The sequence below is a fragment of the Ictidomys tridecemlineatus genome, chromosome 15 (assembly GCF_052094955.1).
Source record: "Ictidomys tridecemlineatus isolate mIctTri1 chromosome 15, mIctTri1.hap1, whole genome shotgun sequence".
Lineage (NCBI taxonomy): Eukaryota > Metazoa > Chordata > Mammalia > Rodentia > Sciuridae > Ictidomys > Ictidomys tridecemlineatus.
In genome coordinates this window covers 8,601,489-8,621,753 of record NC_135491.1, presented here as the reverse complement: position 1 = coordinate 8,621,753, position 20,265 = coordinate 8,601,489, and the positions used below count along the sequence as shown (strand labels likewise).

The 20,265-nt window shown below is 52.4% G+C and overlaps 1 protein-coding gene, 1 long non-coding RNA gene and 1 pseudogene across 3 annotated transcripts; all 3 read left to right on the top strand.

Annotated features, from left to right (window-relative positions):
* The first annotated feature begins 30 nt into the window (after positions 1-30).
* LOC144370740 (uncharacterized) lies at positions 31-6,054 on the top strand. 2 transcript variants are annotated; one of them, XR_013430671.1, is made up of 2 exons: positions 31-239; positions 1,400-6,054. It is a non-coding gene; the product is annotated as an uncharacterized LOC144370740 (long non-coding RNA). The 2 variants fall into 2 exon arrangements; XR_013430672.1 differs by lacking the exon at positions 31-239 and adding an exon at positions 246-493.
* Positions 6,055-6,141: 87 nt separating this feature from the next.
* On the top strand, positions 6,142-9,072 carry LOC101972148 (ubiquitin-conjugating enzyme E2 Q1 pseudogene; annotated as a pseudogene).
* Positions 9,073-17,623: 8,551 nt separating this feature from the next.
* Positions 17,624-19,728, top strand: LOC144371048 (uncharacterized). The gene is made up of 3 exons (XM_078033259.1): positions 17,624-17,751; positions 18,608-18,669; positions 19,237-19,728. Exons 1-3 carry the CDS (start codon positions 17,649-17,651, stop codon positions 19,537-19,539), a joined length of 468 nt encoding a protein of 155 aa, XP_077889385.1. The 5' UTR covers positions 17,624-17,648; the 3' UTR covers positions 19,540-19,728.
* Positions 19,729-20,265: the final 537 nt, after the last annotated feature.

Sequence of the window (20,265 nt, the reverse complement as noted above, 5' to 3'; positions counted from 1 at the left end):
GGTTCAATGACCCAGTTCTGGTCCCATTTAGCAAATGCTCCAATCCTCTTAGGCTGGGCCAGCCTCAGCACAACACAGGAGAATTAGTGGGGATCTGGAGGGACGTGACAGGCTGGGGCTGGAAGTGGGGGCGGGGACAGGGTGCCAGGACCCTGACGGGAATGCACAAGATACCAGGACCCCACGAGGAGCCTTGAGGGCATGAGGGACAGAGGGGAGAACAGGTTCTCAAGACCCGGGTGCGCTTTCCCCTCCAGCTTGTCACCTCCCATGTGACAGTGGGTGTCCCATGGGCTCTGATATCTGTAAGAGGCTCCTTTGAGGTCCACAGCCTTTAGTCCCTTTGCCCGTGAGCCTCAGGTGAGTGCCCTCCCCTGTGGACAGTGGCCAGCTGGAGAGCCCGCCCCCAGCCCGGCCAGCAGAGTCCTGCAGAGCCCACCTGCTTCCTGCACCCTGTGGAGAAGGACCTGAGCTCAGCCTGACGCCCTGAGATGTGGGTGACACTGCTCCTCTCCATGCCCGTGGGGAGCCTGCTACACAGGGTCCTAGGGTCCCAGTGACAGGAGCCCCCGCCAGCCCTGGCCCCTCCTTCCCTGGCCTCTTTCCCCAGGGGTCCCTGGCCTCTCCCTCCTCCACCTGGGCTCCTCCCTAGCAGGTTTCCCTGGCCTTGACCTAGTCCAGCTCACCACCTGTCCCAATCCTCTTAGAAGCAGGCCAGGCAGGCATCTGCAGAATCTCCGCCAGGGCCAGGACACGGGGGCTGCAGCAGGTGCTGTCAGGGTCTCTGGTCCCTCCTACCTCAACCCCAGGGAGGTGGCCTCAGAGAGATCAAGAGCTGCTGGGCCTCCTCTCCCTGATTTATCCTCAAATTGGGTGGCGGGCGAAGCTCCTGAGCTGCCTTTGTGTGTTCAAATAAAAACACACTGTGTGTGTGTGTGTGTGTGTGTGTGTGTGTGTGTGTGGGTGGGTGTGTGTGTGTGTGGGTGGGTGGGTGTGTGTGTGTGTGTGTGTGTGGTGTGTGTGTGTGGGTGTGTGTGGGTGTGTGTGTGTGTGTGTGTGTGGTGTGTGTGTGTGTGTGTGGGTGGGTGTGTGTGTGTGTGTGGGTGGGTGTGTGTGTGTGTGTGTGTGTGGGTGGGTGTGTGTGTGTGTGTGGGTGTGTGGGTGTGTGTGTGTGTGGTGCTGGGCACTGAACCCAGGGCCTTGTGCATGTGAGGGGAGCACTCTACCAACTGATCGTGTCCCCGCCCCTCACCTCTCTCTGAAGTGCACTCAGCCCTCCAGGTGTCCATCCTGAGGACGGGGTGGAAATGAGGACTGATTTGTTTGCTTTTGTAGATGAGAGTTTTTCTCCATAGAAGTGCTCTTATTTGTTTGTTAATTATTTATTTTCATTTAACAGGGCTGGGTATTGAAGCCAGGGAGCTCCACCACCAAGCTACATTCCGGCCCTTTTTATTTTTTATTTGAAGACAGGATCTCCCTAAGATTCGAGGCTGGGGTGGAACTTGGCAGTCCCCTGCCTCGGCCTCCCGACCGCTAAGAGGACAGCTGTGCGCCACTGCACCCTGGGAAGTTCTCTGGTCTTTAAAAGGGTTTTATTTTTTCTGGCTGGGCTGGGGGGGGCGCCTACAATCCCAGCAAAGTCAACCTCAGCAACAACTGAGAACCCCCCACCCCCGCGGAAAACATTCAAAATATTACAAAGGCCTGAGGGGAAGTGGTCAGTGGTCAGTGGTCAAGAACCCCTGGATTCAATCCTCAGTGTCAGAAAAAGGAAGGTCTGTTGGGCTGGGTGTGGCTCTTTTGTGGAGAAGAACTTGCCAGGAGCACACGCGAGTCCTGGGGTCAGTCCCTTGGTTGGCTGCTCTCTCCCTCTCTCTGGCCTCCATCTGGGTCTCACCTCCTAGGGTCCCTTGTCAGCCTCCTCCCTCCCCTGCTGGGTCCCACCTCTTGCTGTCTCTGCAGCCCTCTCCTCACCACTGGGGGAGCCAAGCCCCTGGCCTGTGCCCTGAGGCCAGCCACTGCCCCCATGAGCTCCCCAATCCCAGCGGGAACGGGGGTTAGAGCAGGGGAAGGCTGTGGCCAGTGACTGCTTCCAAGAGGACAGTGTGGAGAGGGGAGGAGCAGCCCCACAGTAGAGGACCCCCGTGTAGGAGGTGACAGATGCTCTTGCCCCATTCTCTCTTCAGGAAAGCATGAATCCTCTTGGTAACGCCAAAGGGAATCCTGGCACTTTTGTGAATCAAGTTAAAATGTCTCCTCTCATACACAGAAGCTGCAGAGACAGACAAATTCATTTTATTTTTTTAATTAATTTATTTTTTTTTTGAGAGAGAATTTTTTTAATGTTTATTTTTTAGTTCTCGGCGGACACAACATCTTTGTTGGTATGTGGTGCTGAGGATCGAACCCGGGCCGCACGCATGCCAGGCGAGCGCGCTACCGCTTGAGCCACATCCCCAGCCCCGACAAATTCATTTTAAAAAGAGAGGATACAGTGGACTGGGGCTGGGGCTGAGCGGTAGATCGCTCGCCCAGCACGTGTGAGGCCCTGGGTTCGATCCTCAGCACCATTAAAAGTAAATAAATAAAGGTATTGTCTCCAACTACAACTAAAAATGAAATATTTAAAAATTTGAAAAAGACAATACAAGCCAGGCCCTCAGCCCACACTTATAATCCCAGCCACTTGGGAGGCTGAGGCAGGAGGATCACAAGTTCAAGACCAGCCTCAGCAATTTAGTGAGGCTCTAAGCAACTTAGTGAGGCTCTGTCTACAAAATAGAATATACAAAGGGCTGGGGATGTGGCTCAGTGGTTCAGTGACCCTGGGCTCAAACCCTGTTAACCAAAAAAAAAAAAAAAGGTTCTGTGGGTCCAGGTGTCAACAGGAGAATGGAGCCTCCATCATTTAGATATGCCCTAATTAGTCAGTAGACACACAATACATGCAAATTTAACTTAAAATAAAGCATTACACTGGGCAGTGGTGCACACCTGTAATCCCAGAAGCTGAGGAGGCTGAGGCAGGAGGATTCCAAGTTTAAAGCCAGCTTCAGCAACTTAGCAAGACCCTGTCTCAAAAAATAAAAGGGCTAGGGTGTGGCTCAGTGGTTAGGGGCCCCATTCAAAATATGGCCCCAAATAAATAAGCACCCGGCTCCTGAGGTACCCCACACCCCTCCTGCATGGTAGCAGGTGCCTGCTACAGGAAAGCTCTATGGGAAAGCCCTGCTCCCGGTGGCTGACTGGGCGCAGAAAGCGCTGCCCTGGACAGGGCTTTGCAGGCTGTGCTGACCCTCAAGCTGTGGGTTGCTTCTGTTTGTTTCCAATGCAGCGCAGCCCAGCCTGGGCCTGACGGGTTCTTTCCTTCTCCCTGTCCTCGGGATGGACCCCAGGGCCCTGTGCATGTTAGGCCAGCAAGCTGTCCACCATTCTGCTACATCCCCATCTGCAGGTCCCTGGAGGAACTGACCAGAGGGCCCTTCCCGACCTTCAACCCAGAAGTCTCTGCACCAGCTCTGCCACCTGCAGCTGGAGGACGACCCACCACCCACTGGACTCAGGGGAGAGGCGCTCTCAGTGGGCCCCACTGGCCCCTGAACACGAACTGTGCTCAAGCCCAGCACCTCAGCATGGGACAGGCTTTGGAGAGTTCATTCATTTATTTCTGGTAACAGGGATTGAGCCCAGGGGTGCTCAACCACTGAGCCACACCCCAGCACTTTATTTCAAGACAGGGTCTCCCCAAGTTGCTTAGGGCCTTGCTAAATTGCTGAGGCAATCCTCCTGCCTCAGCCTCCTGAAGCCAAGGTGCCCGGATGGAAAGTCTTAGAGGTAATAAGGATTTCAAGGTGGGGATAAAGGGACCCCCATCACGACAGGTTTCCTTACAAGTGGACAGATGCCAACAGTGAGCAGAGGAAAGGTCATGTGAGGACACAGCCCGGTGGCCTCTGCCAGCCCAGGAGAGGCCTGCAGCCTCCTCCAAGTGAGACAAGGCATTTCTGCCACTTTAGTTCCCATGGTGGTATTGTGACAGCAGCCCCAGCAAACCACACACAGAATACACAGGAGGCCGAGGCAGGAGGATTGAGTGTCCAAAGCAGCCTCAGAGGACCCGGGACCAATTTTGCCAAGACCACTGGGAGAGCAGACTGTCCCCTAGCCCCCTCGTCCTCAGAGGCAACAAATGATGGCCCCAGTACTGGCCATTCCGTCCTCTGTGATGTCCTCAGAGCCAGAGGCTTCCTAGGACCAAAGACTCTTCACCTCCCGAGATGAAGGTGGGACATTTGTCCCGAGACCAGAGCCACAGCCCAGATGAGAGCTCTCCAGATGCCCCTGCAAGGGACTAAGGACCTGCCCGTGTTGACCAGAGGGAAACGCCTGAGGGGGACGAGGCCGTTTTGTGTGCGGCCTTTCTCCCCCCAGAGCTCATAAGCTGGAGGAATCCTGCTCCCTCCTCCACGGAGGAGCCCCGGGCCAGGACTGATCTGGGGCAGCCCATTATCCAGACCAGGGATGGGCCCAACAAGAAGAAGGGCTAAAGGTAAAGAGATGTCAAGAGGCCTCATAGGAAGTCTAAAAGAAAAGGGGAAAAAATAATAAAACACACTGTCTGTGCCCAGGAGTTAGAAGGGATCGGAGCCAGCCCTGAGCCTGGCCTAAGCCAAAGGCATCTGCAGACAAACAGAGCCCAGATAAGCCTCCTGCTGCTCCAGCATCTCCCTCTCACACCCTCAATAGCTCTGAACTGGGCCCAACCTCTGCCTAAGGCCCCTCTGCCCTATGACACTGGCAGCAATGATCAAAAGAGATGTGCCCAACTGACTCAGAGCTGAATGTCCAGGCCACCACCTCTGCTGCCTCTCTCCCTGCCCAGAGGTGCCCAAGGGAGGAGGGGCACCATACAAACTTTGCAGCCACAGTGCAATTTGTCAATGAAAAAAAATGCACAGGTGCAAGCAACAGGTGATGAATGCAGCCTTTGTGGGACAGGCTCAGAGAGCCCTTTGCCAAAAATTACAATCCTAGAGGACTTTACTGAGAAGTGTGCTCTGAGCTGATTAAGGTGGTCACCACAGTTTTCATCAGCTGAGATCCTGAGGCTCAAAGACAGGCAGAGCAGAAAGATGAGGTGGAGGATGGATCACTTACAGCAGCCCTCACCACAAACCCAGAGGTCACTCCAAGGGGGTCTCACTAGAACAAAGCCAAGGGTCCAAATGTTCATAAGGAAAAAAAAAAAAGTGTGGCCAGACTAAGGGGGAAGCCTCCAATGGCCCCAGCGGGCAAGCACCCACTGCCGTGCTCAAAAGCTAAGCCTTGAACAGAGAAGGAGCGAATGTTTTGGCCCCAGCCCCTCCTTTCGGTTTCTTCGACTTGCTCAGAAGTCGATGACTGACGAATATGGCAGGGTCCCAGAGACACAGACTGCATCAGATGCACGGGGGCCAGCGCCTCAGGAGGGCCCAGCTGCTGCAAGCCCCAAATGAACCCGGAATATGTTCATGTTAACAGCCAGGAGTGGGCCATAGGGCGCTCACTCCAAAAGGACCTGTCACCGGCTCCAAGCCACACGCTGTGAGCCACCAGCAGGAAGGAACACAGAGCCCCGTGCGCCCAGGCACCTGAACAAAACACAAGCGGGCAGCTCCTATATACAGTTAGAGCAGCTCCCACCTGACAAGAGGAGAAAACCACACAAAGAGCAACACCTAGGTGGGCACATGTGGCTGCCACACGGGGACCTGCACGGACCCGCACCGCTGCCCTCCAACCTTGGCAGATGGCCCACGGTGAGACTGACATCTGTGCCTTTTATACAAATGGTGTCCCAGGTCATCAGCCTCTGCTAAGATTTACATCAGATTTAAGAGTTGGAGAATCCCAGCAGCCAACATCCTGCACTGGGAGATAACAAAAAAAAAAAAAAAATCCTGCATCTTAAAACGCCAGGCGCTCTATGTATGCCTCCATTCCCTAAATGGCACTTCTTCCCAGGGGCTGGAGTACACGATCCTTTTTTTTTTTTTTTTTTTTTTTAGTATTTATTATTTAGTTATCGGCGGGTACAGCATCTTTTGTTTGTATGTGGTACAGAGGATCGAACCCGGGCCGCACGCATGCCAGGCGAGCGGGGGCCAGGGGGCGGCGCCGGGGGCCGGGGACTGCCCAGGGGGGTCCCGGGGCCCTGCCTGAGGCGGGAGCCGAAGCTGCTAGAGTCCATCTTCCACCGCGGCCAGGAGAGCTTCCGCATGGCCAGCGCCTGCCTGGAGGAGCTGAGCTGCGAGTTCCTGCTGCCTGGGCCCGAGGGGCTGGGGCGGGGACCACTCCCGGACCGCATCTGCCCCCACGGGGGTCGGTGCCCGGGATCCCGTCCCCATCCACTGCAACATCAGGGAGTCATACCCTGCTGTGCCCTGCATCTGGTGGGTGGAATGGGATGACCCTCACTTGGCTGCTGTCTTGGGGAGGCTGGTGGACACAGAGAAAGGGAGCACTCTGCTCTTGCAGCATCTGCTCCTCAGCATCCTGAGGTGGAGGTGCTGGATCAGCCCTTGCCAGCAGAGCAGCGCACACAGGAAGAAGTATCTTCAGAAGAGGAAGCCCAGGAAATGCCTGAGGACACGGAAGACCCAGATCACTATGAAATGAAAGAGGAAGAGCCAGCTGAGGGCCAGAAATCCGGAGACGATGGCATCCGGAAAGAAAACCTGGCCATCCTAGAGAAGACCCAAAGAACCGGAGGCAAGATGACTTCAATGGTGCCGGGTCTGGCTCGGTGCAGGCCACTGACCGGCTGCTGAAGGAGTCAGGGATTGTACCGGAAACTCTGCAGTTGAACTCTGAATGACAGTCTAAAGGACTGGAATGTCAGACTCCTCAAAGGTGACCAGGACAGCGCTTTGCACAATGATCTCCAAATCCTCAAAGAGAAGGAAGGAGCCGAGTTCATCCTACTTAATTTCTCCTTTAAGGATAACTTTCCCTTTGACCCGCCGTTCCTCAGGCTTGTGTCTCCAGTCCTCTCTGGAGGGTGTGTTCTGGGCGGAGGTGCCATCTGCATGGAACTTCTCACCAAGCAGGGCTGGAGCAGTGCCTGCTCCATAGAGTCAGTGATCATGCAGATCAGTGCCACACTGGTGAAGGGGAAAGCAGCGGGAGCGCAGTTTGGAGCCAATAAATCTCAGTACAGTCTGAGGAGAGCACAGCAGTCCTACAAGTCCTCAGTGCAGATCCACAAAAAAAAAAAACGGCTGGTCCACACCCCCAAAGGAAGATGGCTAACCCTGGAGCGTGGCCCCCCTCCTCCCCAGGCACCACTGGACCAATACCTTTGAAGGCTGTATTTGGATCTCACTCTGCCTCTGTGGTTCCCTCCCTCATTTTTCCTGGACCTGATAGCTCTGCCTATTGCAGGACAATGATGGCTATTCTAAACGCTAAGGAAAAAAAAAACAAAAAACAAACAGAACTGTTCCAAGTACTCAAGACTCACTACAGATCAACAAGCACCTTGCTGGAACCCTTGGTAGCAGGCATTCTTATAAAGAAACTCTCCAGCCTCCTTATATTGCTGGGAACTCAGCTGTGCTCCAGACTAGAGCCTCCTTACCTATGCTACGGATTTTTAATTTATTTTCTCTTATTCCATGTACACTGCTTTTTTTGGTTACAGTGTATGATGGCTGTGTATGAAAAAAAATGTATCTTTGGGAAAACAATTACAGTTTGTTAATTTGGGAATAAATAAATAAATAAATAAATAAATAAATACAGTTATCTCCTACCCCCTACCTGGCAAAGGCACCAAAAACATCTATTGGAGAAGAGATAGGCTCTTCAACAATTGGTGCTGGGAGAGCTACAAATTCATGTGCAGCAAAATGAAATTAAACCCCCATCTCTCACCTCACACAAAACTCTACTCAAAGTGGATCAAGGACCCAGGAATTAAACCAGAGACCCTGCACCTAATAGAAGAAAAAGTAGGCCCTAATCTACATCCTATTGGCTCAGGCCCCGACTTCCTTAACAAGACCCCTAAAGCACAAGAAATGAAATTGAGACTCAATAAATGGGATAGACTCAAATTGAAAAGCTTCTTCTCAGCAAAAGAATCAATCAATGAGGTGAACAGAGAGCCTACGGAATGGGAGGAAATTTTGACCACACGCACATCAGACAGAGCACTAATCTCTAGGATATATATGTAAAGAACTCAAAAAACTAAACACCAAAAAATTAAATAACCTGGGCTGGGGCTGTAGCTCAGTGGCAGAGCGCTTGCCTACCTTGCCTACTTTGCACTAGGTTCCATCCTCAGCATCACATAAAAATTAACAAAATAAAGGCATTCTGACCATCTACAACTACAAAAAAAAATTAAAAAACAAATAGCCCAATCAATAAATGGGCTAAGGAGCTGAATAGACACTTCTCAGAAGAAGATATACTATCAATCAACAAGTACATGAAAAAGTGCTCAACTTCTCTAGCTATAGAAAAATTCAAATATCTACCGCTGTTTACCTGTGATACCAGCTACTCAGGACGCTGAGGCAGGAGGATCGCAAGTTCAAAGCCAGCCTCAGCAACAGAGCAAGACCCCGTCTCAAAAATAAATTTAAAAATACAACAAAATAAAAAGAACCAGGGCTGTGGCAGGAGCCCCTGGATTCAGTCTCCAAAACCCACATCCAGGGGCAGGGGCGCAGCTGGGTGTTTAGTGGTTGTCCACCATGTGTCCACCCTGTGTTCAACCCCCAGCCCAGAAAGAGAAAGAAATTAAAACCGAGGAACTCATTTTTTTAAAAATATTTATCTAGTTTTTGCCAGACACAACATCTTCGTATGTGGTGCTGAGGATGGAACCTGGGCCACACACATGCCAGGCGCGTGCACTACTGCTTGAGCCACACCCCCAGCCCCAGGAACTAATTTTTTCAAAATATTTTAAGGGCTGGAGTTGTGGCTCTGCTGTAGAGCACTCAGCTTGCACCTGTGAGACCCTGGGTTCGCTCCTCAGCACCACATAAAAGTAAATAAATAAATAGGCAAAATAAAGAGATTGTGTCCGAGTATAACTATAAATAAATGAATATTTTAAAATGTACTTAAAATGTGGTTTTAGTTCTGTGTTAATTTTCCAGACGGAAGGGTTGAGACACATCCCCAGCCCTTTTCATTTTTTATTTTGAAATATTTTGAAACAAGGTCTCCCTAAATTGCTTAGGGCTTCGGTAAATTGTTGAGGTTGACCTGGAATTTGCAATCCTCCTGCCACAGCCTCCTGAGTCCCTGGGATTATAGGCAGGTGACACTACACTGGCCACTAATTGTTTTGGTGGGTAGGGAAGTGTACCAAGGATTGAACCCAGGTGCACTTACCCACTGGACCACATCCCCAGCCCTTTGTATATTTTATTTGGAGTCGGTCTCGCTAAGTTGCTGAGACTGGCTCTGAACTTGTGATCCTCCTGCCTCAGCCTCTTGAGTTGCTGGGATTACCAGTGTGTGCCCCCACCCCCTGGCCACCATGAATTTTGTGTTACTTTGGACAGCCCAAAGCTGCAAGATTCTTCCTGCCACAGGCAGATGCAGGGTTCTGCATAGATTCCTGGTAGTAAACCCCTTCCAGAACGTTCCGGGGAACGCCGGGATCATCTCCTCCAAGGGCTCAGGTCAGACACCCTCCCAAAAAACTTTTCCCCAGTTCCAAAAATTAATTGATGTGCTGGCACCTTCCTAGCCTTTAAATGCTCCCAAGCCTGGGGACAGTGTTGCTTCCCTGTCTCTTCCCTGTCCCCGCTGCCTCCCGCAGGCTCCCTTCCTCTGCTGTCCCCTAGTGGTCGCAGTTCTCCCCAGAGCCAGTTCTCTGACCCTGTCATTGTCCCATTTAGCAAATGCTCCAATCATCTTAGGCCAGGCCAGCCCGGGTAGGGCAGAAGGCCATGTGATTTGCAGGGAGGTAGAGGGGTAGGGGTATGGGGAGAAGAAGGGGAGGGGGAGGGGAGGAGGAGGGGAGGGGGAGGGGAGGCGGAGGGGAAGAGTCCTGACCAGCTGCAGATGGGAGGGGTGGCTTCCTGGTGCAAGGAAACCTCCTGCTGGTCACTGACCCTGAGGGGGGCTGTGCCCTGAGAAGTTTGCCCAACCCGGCTTCTGCCTCCAGGTTGACCTTGTACCCCCCCCAGCCCCCAGGCTTAGCTCTGGGCCACTCCCCCAGGACTCAATGCACTGGAAGCACTGGGACCTCCCAGATTCCAGGAACCTCAAGCTTCCAGAATTTATGGTTAAGGCGCCTCAGGAGAACAAGCTTCATCAGTCCCTCCAAATACTCAAATAGGCAGGAAAATTGGGCGCCATGGAGCACGCCCATAATCCCAATGGCTTGGGAGGATGAGGCAGGAGGATTGCCAATTCAGAGCCAGCCTCAACAATTTAGGGGAACCCTAAGCAACTTAGTGAGACCCTGTCTCCAAATAAAATATTGAAAATAGGGCTGGGGATGTGGCTCAGACTTAAAGGTGGAAAGCTGTTCAGAGAACCATCACTGGGCGGGACTTCTGTTCTGAGCAGACCTTGGAGGTCACCTCTGAGCCCCAGGGGCGCCCAGATTAGATAGAGGCTAAAACCTTTGTGCAGCCCCGCCCCAGCGGCTGGCAGGAAAGATGATTTTACCCTCTTGTGCAGTGATTGTGTGATTCTTTTTTTTTTTTAATCCTTTTTTTTAAGAGAGAGAGAATTTTTTAATATTTATTTTTTAGTTTTCGGCGGACACAGATCTTTGTTTGTATGTGGTGCTGAGCATGGAACCCCGGCCGCACGGGTGCCAGGCGAGCAGACTACTGCTTGAGCCCCATCCCCAGCCCTGTGTGAGTCTTTGAGCACTGCTCACCTTCCTTCTCAACCTTAAGTTCTGTGAGGAAGGCGCTGCTGTTTATTCTCTGGTTGGACCTCACTGAGCCTCTGCTGCTGGGGAAATGTATGGTCAATCATCAACAGAGTGAGCCTGTGACCCTAGCAGCTGGGAGGCTGATGCAGGAGGATGGCAAACTGGAAGCCAGCCTCAGCCATTTAGCCAGGCCTTGCCTCAGAATTAAAAAGCACTGGGAATATAGCACCCTGGTAGGGGTTCCCTGGGTTCAAGTCCCTGTACCAAAAAAACAAAAGTAAACCAACACATTGCCTGGGTCTCTAAGTTCCTGGGTGAAGAGCCCTCTGTCCTACATCCCTGGGTTCTGTCCTTGGCACTCACAGCCAGCAGCAGTAGCACAGAGCCAGGAAGGAAGGACCCAGACTCCCTCCTCCCAGCAGTTCACGGTTTCACACTTGCAAACAGTAGGCGCCACTGTTAAGTGGAATTCAGGACCCCCAAAAGACCACCAGAGACCGAGATCGTGGTAAGCAGCAAAGAGGTGTTTATTGCGAGCTGGCTCCGTCCTCCATGCACACAGCAACTGGTGACTTGAACTGATTGGTTTAAACCACAAGGTGAGTAGTGCTGAACTACATGGTATCCCAACATGGTATCAACCACCATAAACTACTGGGAGGGTCATCTGGCATCCCAGGTATTTCCCTGTCTCATGATGATTGGTGGCTGCTGGGGGGTGGCTATGGGTCCCCACCTAGCCTGACTGAGTCAGGGACACCTGGCAGATCTCTCCTGTTCTTTGTAGATAAACAACTCAGCAGGGTGGGTATGTGCCTAGGAGTGCTCTGTGGGTCTTTCCAAGGACAAGGTCATGCTCCTTCCTTGGTCAGGCTTTGCTCTGAGGTAGAGGCTGGTTTTTCAACAACAGGGAGTGAGTGGGGTCCTCCTCAGCAGAGGCAGACATCTACTTAGGAAAGCAAGGAACACACATTCAGGGGACAATGTGGGCCATCTCCAGAGAGAGAGAGAGACAGCCAGCCAGGTACAGTGGCACACGCCTGTAATTCCAGCAGCTTGGGAGGCTGAGGCAAGAGGATCACAAGTTCGAGGCCACCTCTGCAATTTAGCAAGATCCTGTCTCAAAAGAAAAAGGTCTGGTTCCTCAGGATCCTTGGGCTGATATGGTCTCCACTGTCTAACCCAGCAGAGATCCTGGGAAGTCCCTTAAATTGTAGGTCACTAAAAATGGCTTATGTCTCTTTACTGGATGTATTTATTGGTGGGCTCGAGGACAGCGCCCAGGGTAATTTTCATATGTGGGTGATTTTACAGTAACTCGAAAGTTTACAGAAATTGGCCAGTGACAGGCCTAAGGCAGGCAGCACCTCAGATTAAAATGACATTTCCTTGTCCTTCCCTATTTTTCCCACTTATCTCAAAAGCAATCATATTACTCCTGTGGTCACAAAAGCACCTTTTCTTTTATCGGGGATTGAACCCAGGGGCACTTAATAACTGGACTCAACCCTAGTGTCCCCTCCTTTTTTAAAATTTGATTTAGAGACAGGGTCTCATGGAGTTGCTTAGGACCTCACTAAGTTGCTGAGGCTGGTTTCAAACCTGCGATCCTCCTGCTCCAGCCTCCCAAACCTCTGGGATTTCAGGTGTGTGCCACCACACCGGGTTCATAGCAGCATTACGCATAAGACCAAAGGGTAGGGAAACCCTGTGTTCATCCAGAGATGAATGGGGGTTCTGGTGTGGCTCAGTGGTAGAGCCCTTTCCTGGCAGGTCCAGGGCCCTGGGCTCCATCCCCAGCGCCAACAAAAAAGTGCTGGGGGAGGGTGTGGAATAGACTTGACCTGGGCTGCCCTGCCCAGTGGCTCAGGCCTGTAATTCCAGTGGCTCTGGAGGCAGCCTCAAGCAAAAGTGAGGCACTAAGCAACTTCAGTGAGACCCCATCTCTAAATAAAACACAAACTAGGGCTGGGGATGGGCTCAGTGGGTGAGTGCCCCTGGGTTAAATCCTCAGAACCAAAAAGAGAGAGAAAAAAAAGTCACCTGAACTGCCAGGGAGAAGGCGCAGGCACCACTTATACACACAGAACTTTGATGATGTCAACCAAGAATAAAATCAGCAAAGTCTAAAAGAATGGAAATTGCGTTCACTGGGGGCTAATTGGGATTGCAGTCTGGGAAACACAGAAGCTGCCTGGATGGCCCAGCGGCATTTTTACCCCACCTGCACCTGGCTTGTCTTTGAGGTCAGGCTGCCTGGGCCAGGAGTCCCTCTTCAGGTGTGCAGACTGAAGCCAGTCCTATCTGTGCCTGGCCAGTGACCCCAGGTGACCTCCAACCTCATTAAAATAAAATGCAGATATTCCTCCCCTTAATGGCTTTCCCTCCCCTTTGGCTACATCCTGCCCTCCTTCCCAGGGTGAGGGCTGATGACAGGTTCATCTCCCACTGTCTTCTTAGCCAAGAAAGAAACACCCTTTCACTGATCAATCAGTGCAGGATCTTGCCCTTGGCTCTGAAAGAGAACCCAGAACCCCCCCCCTTGCCCCCCAGTCACCCAAGACTGTCTCCAAAGGGTCCTGGGGATCCTGCAGAGAGCTAGGCCCAGAGGGGTTCTTGGCAGGGAAGGTAGAACAGATCTCAGCACACACCAGGCAAAGGCAGAGAGGGAGGTTTATCTGGGAAGTTCAGCTTCATTCAAGGGAGGATGGGGGCAATCTCAAGAGGGTCGCCTTTGGATAAGACAAGGAATGGGCTCTCAGGGGAGAAGGCCGGCCACCTCCAGGGAGAGAGAGCAGCCTGTGGTGTGGGTGTTCATATTTGCAGAGGCCAGTGCCAGGGGCTGGACCCAGGTGGAGGTGGGGTGGGGCTGCACAACTTTATACTGCTTTCCCTGAGTTTCACCTGCCCTCAGGTTCCAGGGGAGGAAAGGGCTGGCCACTCAGGAGCTATAATGGCTCCTGGGTGCTTCCTGCATTTCAATGTCTTTGGGGTGTTTCCTTTAAGATGCAGCAGCTCTCTGGGTGTCCCAAATCCCTATCTCATTGGGGCTCAAAATCAGAGACTGAAGCTGTTTGACAGCAATGCAGGAGGCTCTGGGGTTCAAGTGGCAGGCCAAGCTCAGCAATTTAGCAAGGCCCTAAGCAATTTAGAGAGACCCTGTCTCAAAGTGAAAAATAGGAAGGGCTGAGGATGCGGCTCAGTGGTAAAGCACCCCTGGGTTCAGGGCCCTGTAGCAAAAGAAAAAAAGGGTTAGTTGCTTCCTTCTGGCGACATTTCTGCCAACTTGGTTCTTACCTGTTTTGCTCCAGCAGATTCCAGCCAGAGGACCTCCCTCCATCCACTGGCACCTGGAAATGGGGCCAGGAGGAAGGATTTGAAGGAATGCCTCCCCACCAGCTATTCCAAATGGTCTCTGACTCTCTGTGTTGCCAAGGGCCAGTCCTTGTCCCATGTCAATCCAATAACGAGGACAGTTTGGAGAAAAAGGGAAAAGAAGGTTTACTGTTTTGGGAGCAAAGAAACACAGGGGACACTCCTGTCCCAGAGGTTGGGATTCTGCCCATCCGCAGGAACAGGGGGCTTTTTAAGAGGTGACTCAAAGGCTCCATTCCAGGGCTCCCTGTTGGAGCTGGGATTCACCTGTCAATGTGAGAGAGGCATTTCTGAGAGCTTTCCCCAAAGTCTGCATTACTGGGTTCCTGTGGTGGGTGTGTGCTCAGAGAGAGATAAATGAGCCTCAAATGGAGAAGAAAGGTGATCCCTTTTCCCTGAGATTAGGGAGGGGAGAGATTAGGGAGGGGAGAGATTAGGGAGGGGTGAGATTAGGGAGGAGCAGGGGGAGGGGAAGAGACAGAAAGAGTCCATTTCAAAAAAACACTTGCCAGGGCAGAGCAGCCAGGGCTGTACTGAAAGCATGAGGTGGGGGCTGGGGATGTGGCTCAAACAGTAGCAGGCTCACCTGGCATGTGTGTGGCCCGGGTTCGATTCTCAGCACCACATACCAACAACAATGTTGTGTCTGCCAATAAAAAAAAAAAAAAGACCTCGAGATATGACAATGCATTCATAGTAACTACATCTTGCAGGAAATCTCCATTAAAAAAAAAAAAGAAAGCATGAGGTGGAGCACCTGTACACAGGTGTCACTTCTTTTCTAAGAGTGTTTACTAAATGGGAGCAGTGTTCGGCTTCACAAGGTGTCTGAGACAGGAAAAAAAAAACAAAAATGCTGGCTCGAATTTAGACACAGACTTAGTTAGCGTCCACACCCTGAAAATCATTTTACTATCCCCTTATTTATAGACATGAATTAATTTAATTATCTCCATAGATATTTCTAACAAATGCTGTAATGAATGTTAGAATGCATTCATTCCTGTTCACAGGAGGAAAGCATCTTCCCTGACAAATTTCTGACAATAAAACTATTCAGTTAGAGGGGATGATGCACATTTTATCCTCCCACAAATGCCAACAAGTCAATCTCCAAAAATATGAACCAGTACAAAAGCCAGGTGACAGTGCACACCTGACATCCCAGCAGCTCAGGAGGCTGAGGCAAGAGGAATGTAGCTTCAGCCAGGCTCAGCAACTTTGAGACCCCGTATGGAAACGAAAATATAAGAAGGGCTAGGAAATCTTTAAAAATACAAAAGCCAGGCACAGTGGTGCATGCCTATCATCCCAGTGACTCAGGAGGCCCAGGCAGGAGTATCACAAGTTCAAAGCCAGCCTCAGCAATTTAGGGAGGCCCTAAGAAACTCAGTGAGACCCTGTCTCTAAATAAGAAATAAAAATGTTTGGTTCAGTGGTCAAGCAGCCCTGCATTCAATCCCTGGTACCAAAAATAAAATAAAACAACAATCGAAGAGATTGGTCTTGTTTTTCTTGATTTGTTGGGTTTGGTTTATACTTGGTTTGGGATTCTGTGTGTGCACCACGTGTGTGTGTTTGGGTGTCTTGCTGGGGACAGAATGAAGGATTTCCCAGAGGTTAACAAGTGCTCATGAGCTACATCCCCAGTCCCTTTGTATTATTTCATTTTTATTAGGAGACAGTTTTGCTAAATTGCCCCTGGTGACCTTGAACTCCAGACCCTCCTGTTTCTGACTCAAGTAGCTGCTGCTCTGTACCACTGCACAGGCCAGAGGAGCCATCTATTTTGGGGAGGGTTGATACTGAGGATTAAACCCCAGGGTGCTCAACCTCTGGGCCACATCCCCAGCCCTTTTGAGTATCTTATTTGGAGACTGGGTTTCCACAAGTTGCAAAGGGTCTTGTGAAGCTGCTGAGGCTGGCTTTGAGCTCACAGTCCTCCAGCCTCAGCCTCCTGAGTTCCAGAGATTACAGGCATGCCACTGCACCTGGCCACAGTGTCCATCTTTGAGGGCCAGGACTTTGTTTTCATGGTCACCACTTTCTTCCCAGCTGGTACATGAAGTGTGGAAAGGGGTGAGGCGAGGAACAGTGGCAGTTTCTGTGCTGGGACTGAAGTGGGGACTCCAGCAGCTAGGCAGACACTCTACCTGGGTGGTGTCTCCAGCCTTGGGTGGGGCGCATCCCAGCAGGACACTGAGCAGCAGTATTAGGTAAGGAGACAGACCTGTCCTAAGAAACTGTAAACTTTCATGTCATTTTGAACTTGGCTGAGTTATTTTGAGGTCCCTGGTCTGTGACCCCCTCATCAGTCCCCTTCATCCGAGGCCAGGAGGGATGAGGTCCGCCAGCATGGTGATGAACCCAGCCTAATTCCCTCCTAGATCGGGAGTCACCTCTTCACAAAAGTTAATTTCTCTTTTACTATAAATTACTGTGATTTCTAAACTTGCATGGAATGCCTGCCCGAGCCTGGAACTCACCATGCCTGGCTTCCCCTGACCAGATACCACGCCCTCTGAAACCTCAGCTGTGCCTCAGAAATTCTGACGTTGGACCCCAGTTCACTCCCTCAGTGCTGAACCCTGAGACCACTAACCTACTGCCTGCCTTTGGGTTGTGCTTGTCAGAATCCTGCTCTCTGTAAGTTCTCAAGACACCCCCTTTGTGACTTGTAGTGCTGTAAAGCTGTGCTCCTAGAGAGCTGGGGGGCTGTTCTCTCACCCACGGGTTTCTGGAGAGACAGTCCCGGCTGGTTGGAATTACAAGCTTGCTTTAATGTATTTTAAATTGGAGTTGGGGGTCTTTCCGTGGTGGTTGAACGATGGCTGGATCAAACCCAGGGGCCCTTCAGAACCCTGAAGCCCACTTACTCCACCCCCAGGAGACCTGGGCAGCCCTCCCTGGGCACACCCCTGAGCCCCCAGCCCCAGGGCAGAGCAGCCCAAGCCAAGGTCACAGCCTAGGCCTGCAGCCTGCAGCTTGGAGAGTGGAGTGTGTCCTTGGGGGACCTGGGAGGAGGCTGGGGGCTCCCCAGGCTGGAGCAGCAGTGACTGGAGTGGGCTCAGGTAGGTGGGTGTGGACCAATTCCCTGGCCCTAACAGGTGGGGCTCCAGCCCGGGCAGGAAGGAGGACACCCCGGGAAGCGGCTGGAGAGTGGCTGAGGCTGTGTGGGTGGGTCCCATGGTTCCCGCACAGCAAGCCCCAGCTCCTGGGGGAAGTTGGAATCCAGCAGGGAAACCCCTCCCAGGGCGGGCCCGGGGGGCGGGGGGGGGGGGGGGAGGAGGGCTGGGCCAGCCTGCAGGGGGGCTATTTAAGCCCGGGGTCTTGAGGGTTTGGTCCCATTCTTCTGACAGGAGCCTCTGCTGCCATGGACAGGATGAGAAGAGACTTCGCTGTGGTGGAGGAAATGGCTCCCAGGGACCCAGAGAACCCTGCCATGCCTGAGAGTGAAAGAATTCACTTTCTGATGGGTGAGCTAGTTGGGCGCAGCCGGGGCTTGTGCTGGAAGGGATGTCACAGGAGATGGGCTGTCTCTGAAGAGGCGTCCAGGAGGGAGTTCCTGGAGAGTAGGGGGCCTCTTGTTTGGGACGAGCGTGCGCCATTCAAAGCACAGGCTTCATGAATGAAGGCTCATTATGGGAGGAAGTCTCAGGGAGTTTGAGGCAGGCCCTAATTACCTTCAAACCAGCTCCTGGTTTCTGAGCCTGAGGGCAGTTTACCAAGCTCTGTGACCTGGCTGGGGAGGGAGCAGTCTGGGGCTGAGTGCTGTCAGGCCATGAGTTAAAGCCCAGAGTGCATTTCCCTGTGGTCTCAGACCCCTTTTTGCTGAGGCTGGCTTTGAACTCCTCCTCCATCCACCTTCCAAGCCCCTGGGATTACAGGCAAGGACCCCACACCGGGCTCAGATGTGGACTCTGAGGTGAAGATGTGCATTGGTGCCTGAGCAGAGCTTGGGCCCAGTGGCCCCCGAAAGTGCCTTTAGCCCTGGGATGGGGAGTGCAGAGGCTGGGGTGGGCAGAGCAGGCGGGAGGCCAGGCCCAGTGCTCTGGGGTGAGGGCCCTTCCTGGCCTGCCCCCCTGGGCCGAGGGTCCTGAGAGCACAGCAGCCCTTTCCAGGCCCATCTCAAAGCTGGCGAGGGGCAGGGCTGGGCTGGAAGGCGGAAGCCAGATCTGACCCTGGGGCTGGTCCAGGTGTCACTTCCTGTCCACTGTGCTGCCGCCCACCTTACCAGCTGAGTCCCTGTGGCCCAGGGCAGGGCAGTGTCAATGGGGGGGGGGTGGCTGGGGATGGTCTGTGGGGCTTCTCTGATTTTCTTCTTTCTCCCAGGCCCGTCTGCATCAAAGCGGACTACTTTGACCCTCAGCAAGGAGCAGGAGGAGACTGGAAAGGTATGTCAGGAAGTACCCGTTTCCATCCAACAGTACCCTGCAGGCCCTGGCCTCCCGCCTAGGCCTAGAGGAGCAACAAGTACAGGTGGGACTCCTCCACTCACCCCTACCTTGCCCCGGCAGGGGAGGCCCTGCCTGCCTACTGGCTGTTGCCAGGTGCCCTTTCAGGACCCAGACCCCAGCACCCTCTAAACCCGAGGAGCCCCTGGCAGAGTCCCCCCATCACTGGGCTCTGGGTCCTGTCCCTGGGTATCTCCTCCTTGCCTTTGATCTCCAGAGACCAAGGGACCTCTGTGTTTTGGTTCTCTTTGCAGAGCTGGGCACAGAACCCAGGGCCTTGGCTCCCAGTGTCAGACCAGCTCCCCACCACCCAGCCAGCACCCTGCCCTTATATTGCATTACCCAGGGTGGCCTGGAGCGCACCATCCTGTTGCAGCCCTGCAGACCTCTGGATTAGAAGCACATGCCCTGTTCCAGCGCCGCCCCCTACATGCACCTTCCACCTGGGGCCCAGGCAGGTGTGAGAACTCCCTCTTACATATTTCCATGTCCTCTTTGTCTCCCCAGAGATTTTATCGTCTGAAAAATTCATTTGGACGCCCCCCCAAGCCCTCCTGCCCATGCAGCAACCCCACAATCTGTATAGGCGCATCCTGGACCACATACTTTCTTATATGCCCATCCTGCAAACGTGACCACACCTGGAAAATTCGGCCTGAGGCCCCTGGGAAATTCCAGGGCTATGCCCAGGACAGTTCCTGGCCCCGAGATGAAGCGGAACTAGAAGAAGCCTTGAGGAGACTCTCCACTGCAGCACCTGAGCACCGTGACCTTGGAGACACAGATGAATCAGGTCCAGGAGATTTCTGAGTGGATGGGGCTCCTGCACCTGCCCCATTCCACAGGTCCCTCAGGTCCTCTCTCTGGCTACTATTCATCACCTGTTATGAGTCACCTGGGAGTGTCTGGGTTTCCAGTCTAGGAGTGGGTGTTCCTGGGTGCATTTCCTTCCCTTCCTTCTCCTTTGATTGCAAAGTAGTAAAACTTTTTTTCTCAAAACTGGGTCCTCATTATTAGATTGGCATTGGGGATAAAGACTAAACTCTCATTAATATAAGCACTGAGTGAAGACCCTTGCATATATTTCTTTTTCTTTTTTGGAACATAGTGATAGTGCTGCTTATTGCAAAAGGTTTCTGAAGGGTTTCAATGAGGTCATCCACAGGATGGCTGGGCTGCACCTGCCTTGCAGAGAAGTGCAGGCCCTGGTTCTCCATGGGAGGACTTTGACTGGAAGTAGGTTTTCCATGATCCAGATAATGATCTCTAGTGGCTAGAGCATTTCCGTAGTGTGCAGGGCCCTGGGTTTGATCCTCAGCACCACATAAAAAATTTTTTTTAAAAAAACATCTCTGCTAAGGGTCTGGAAGAGGCATTTTCATGAGGTTTATGAAATTCAAACTTTCCTGGGTTGCAGTAGAGATTTCCTGGGGCTCTGTGATGTGTGATGACAAGATCTCTTGGGGCTGATAAGCTGTGTGCTTGTGTGATGTGTTTTTTAAGTTTTCCTCAGTTTTAATCATAACTCCTATCAAC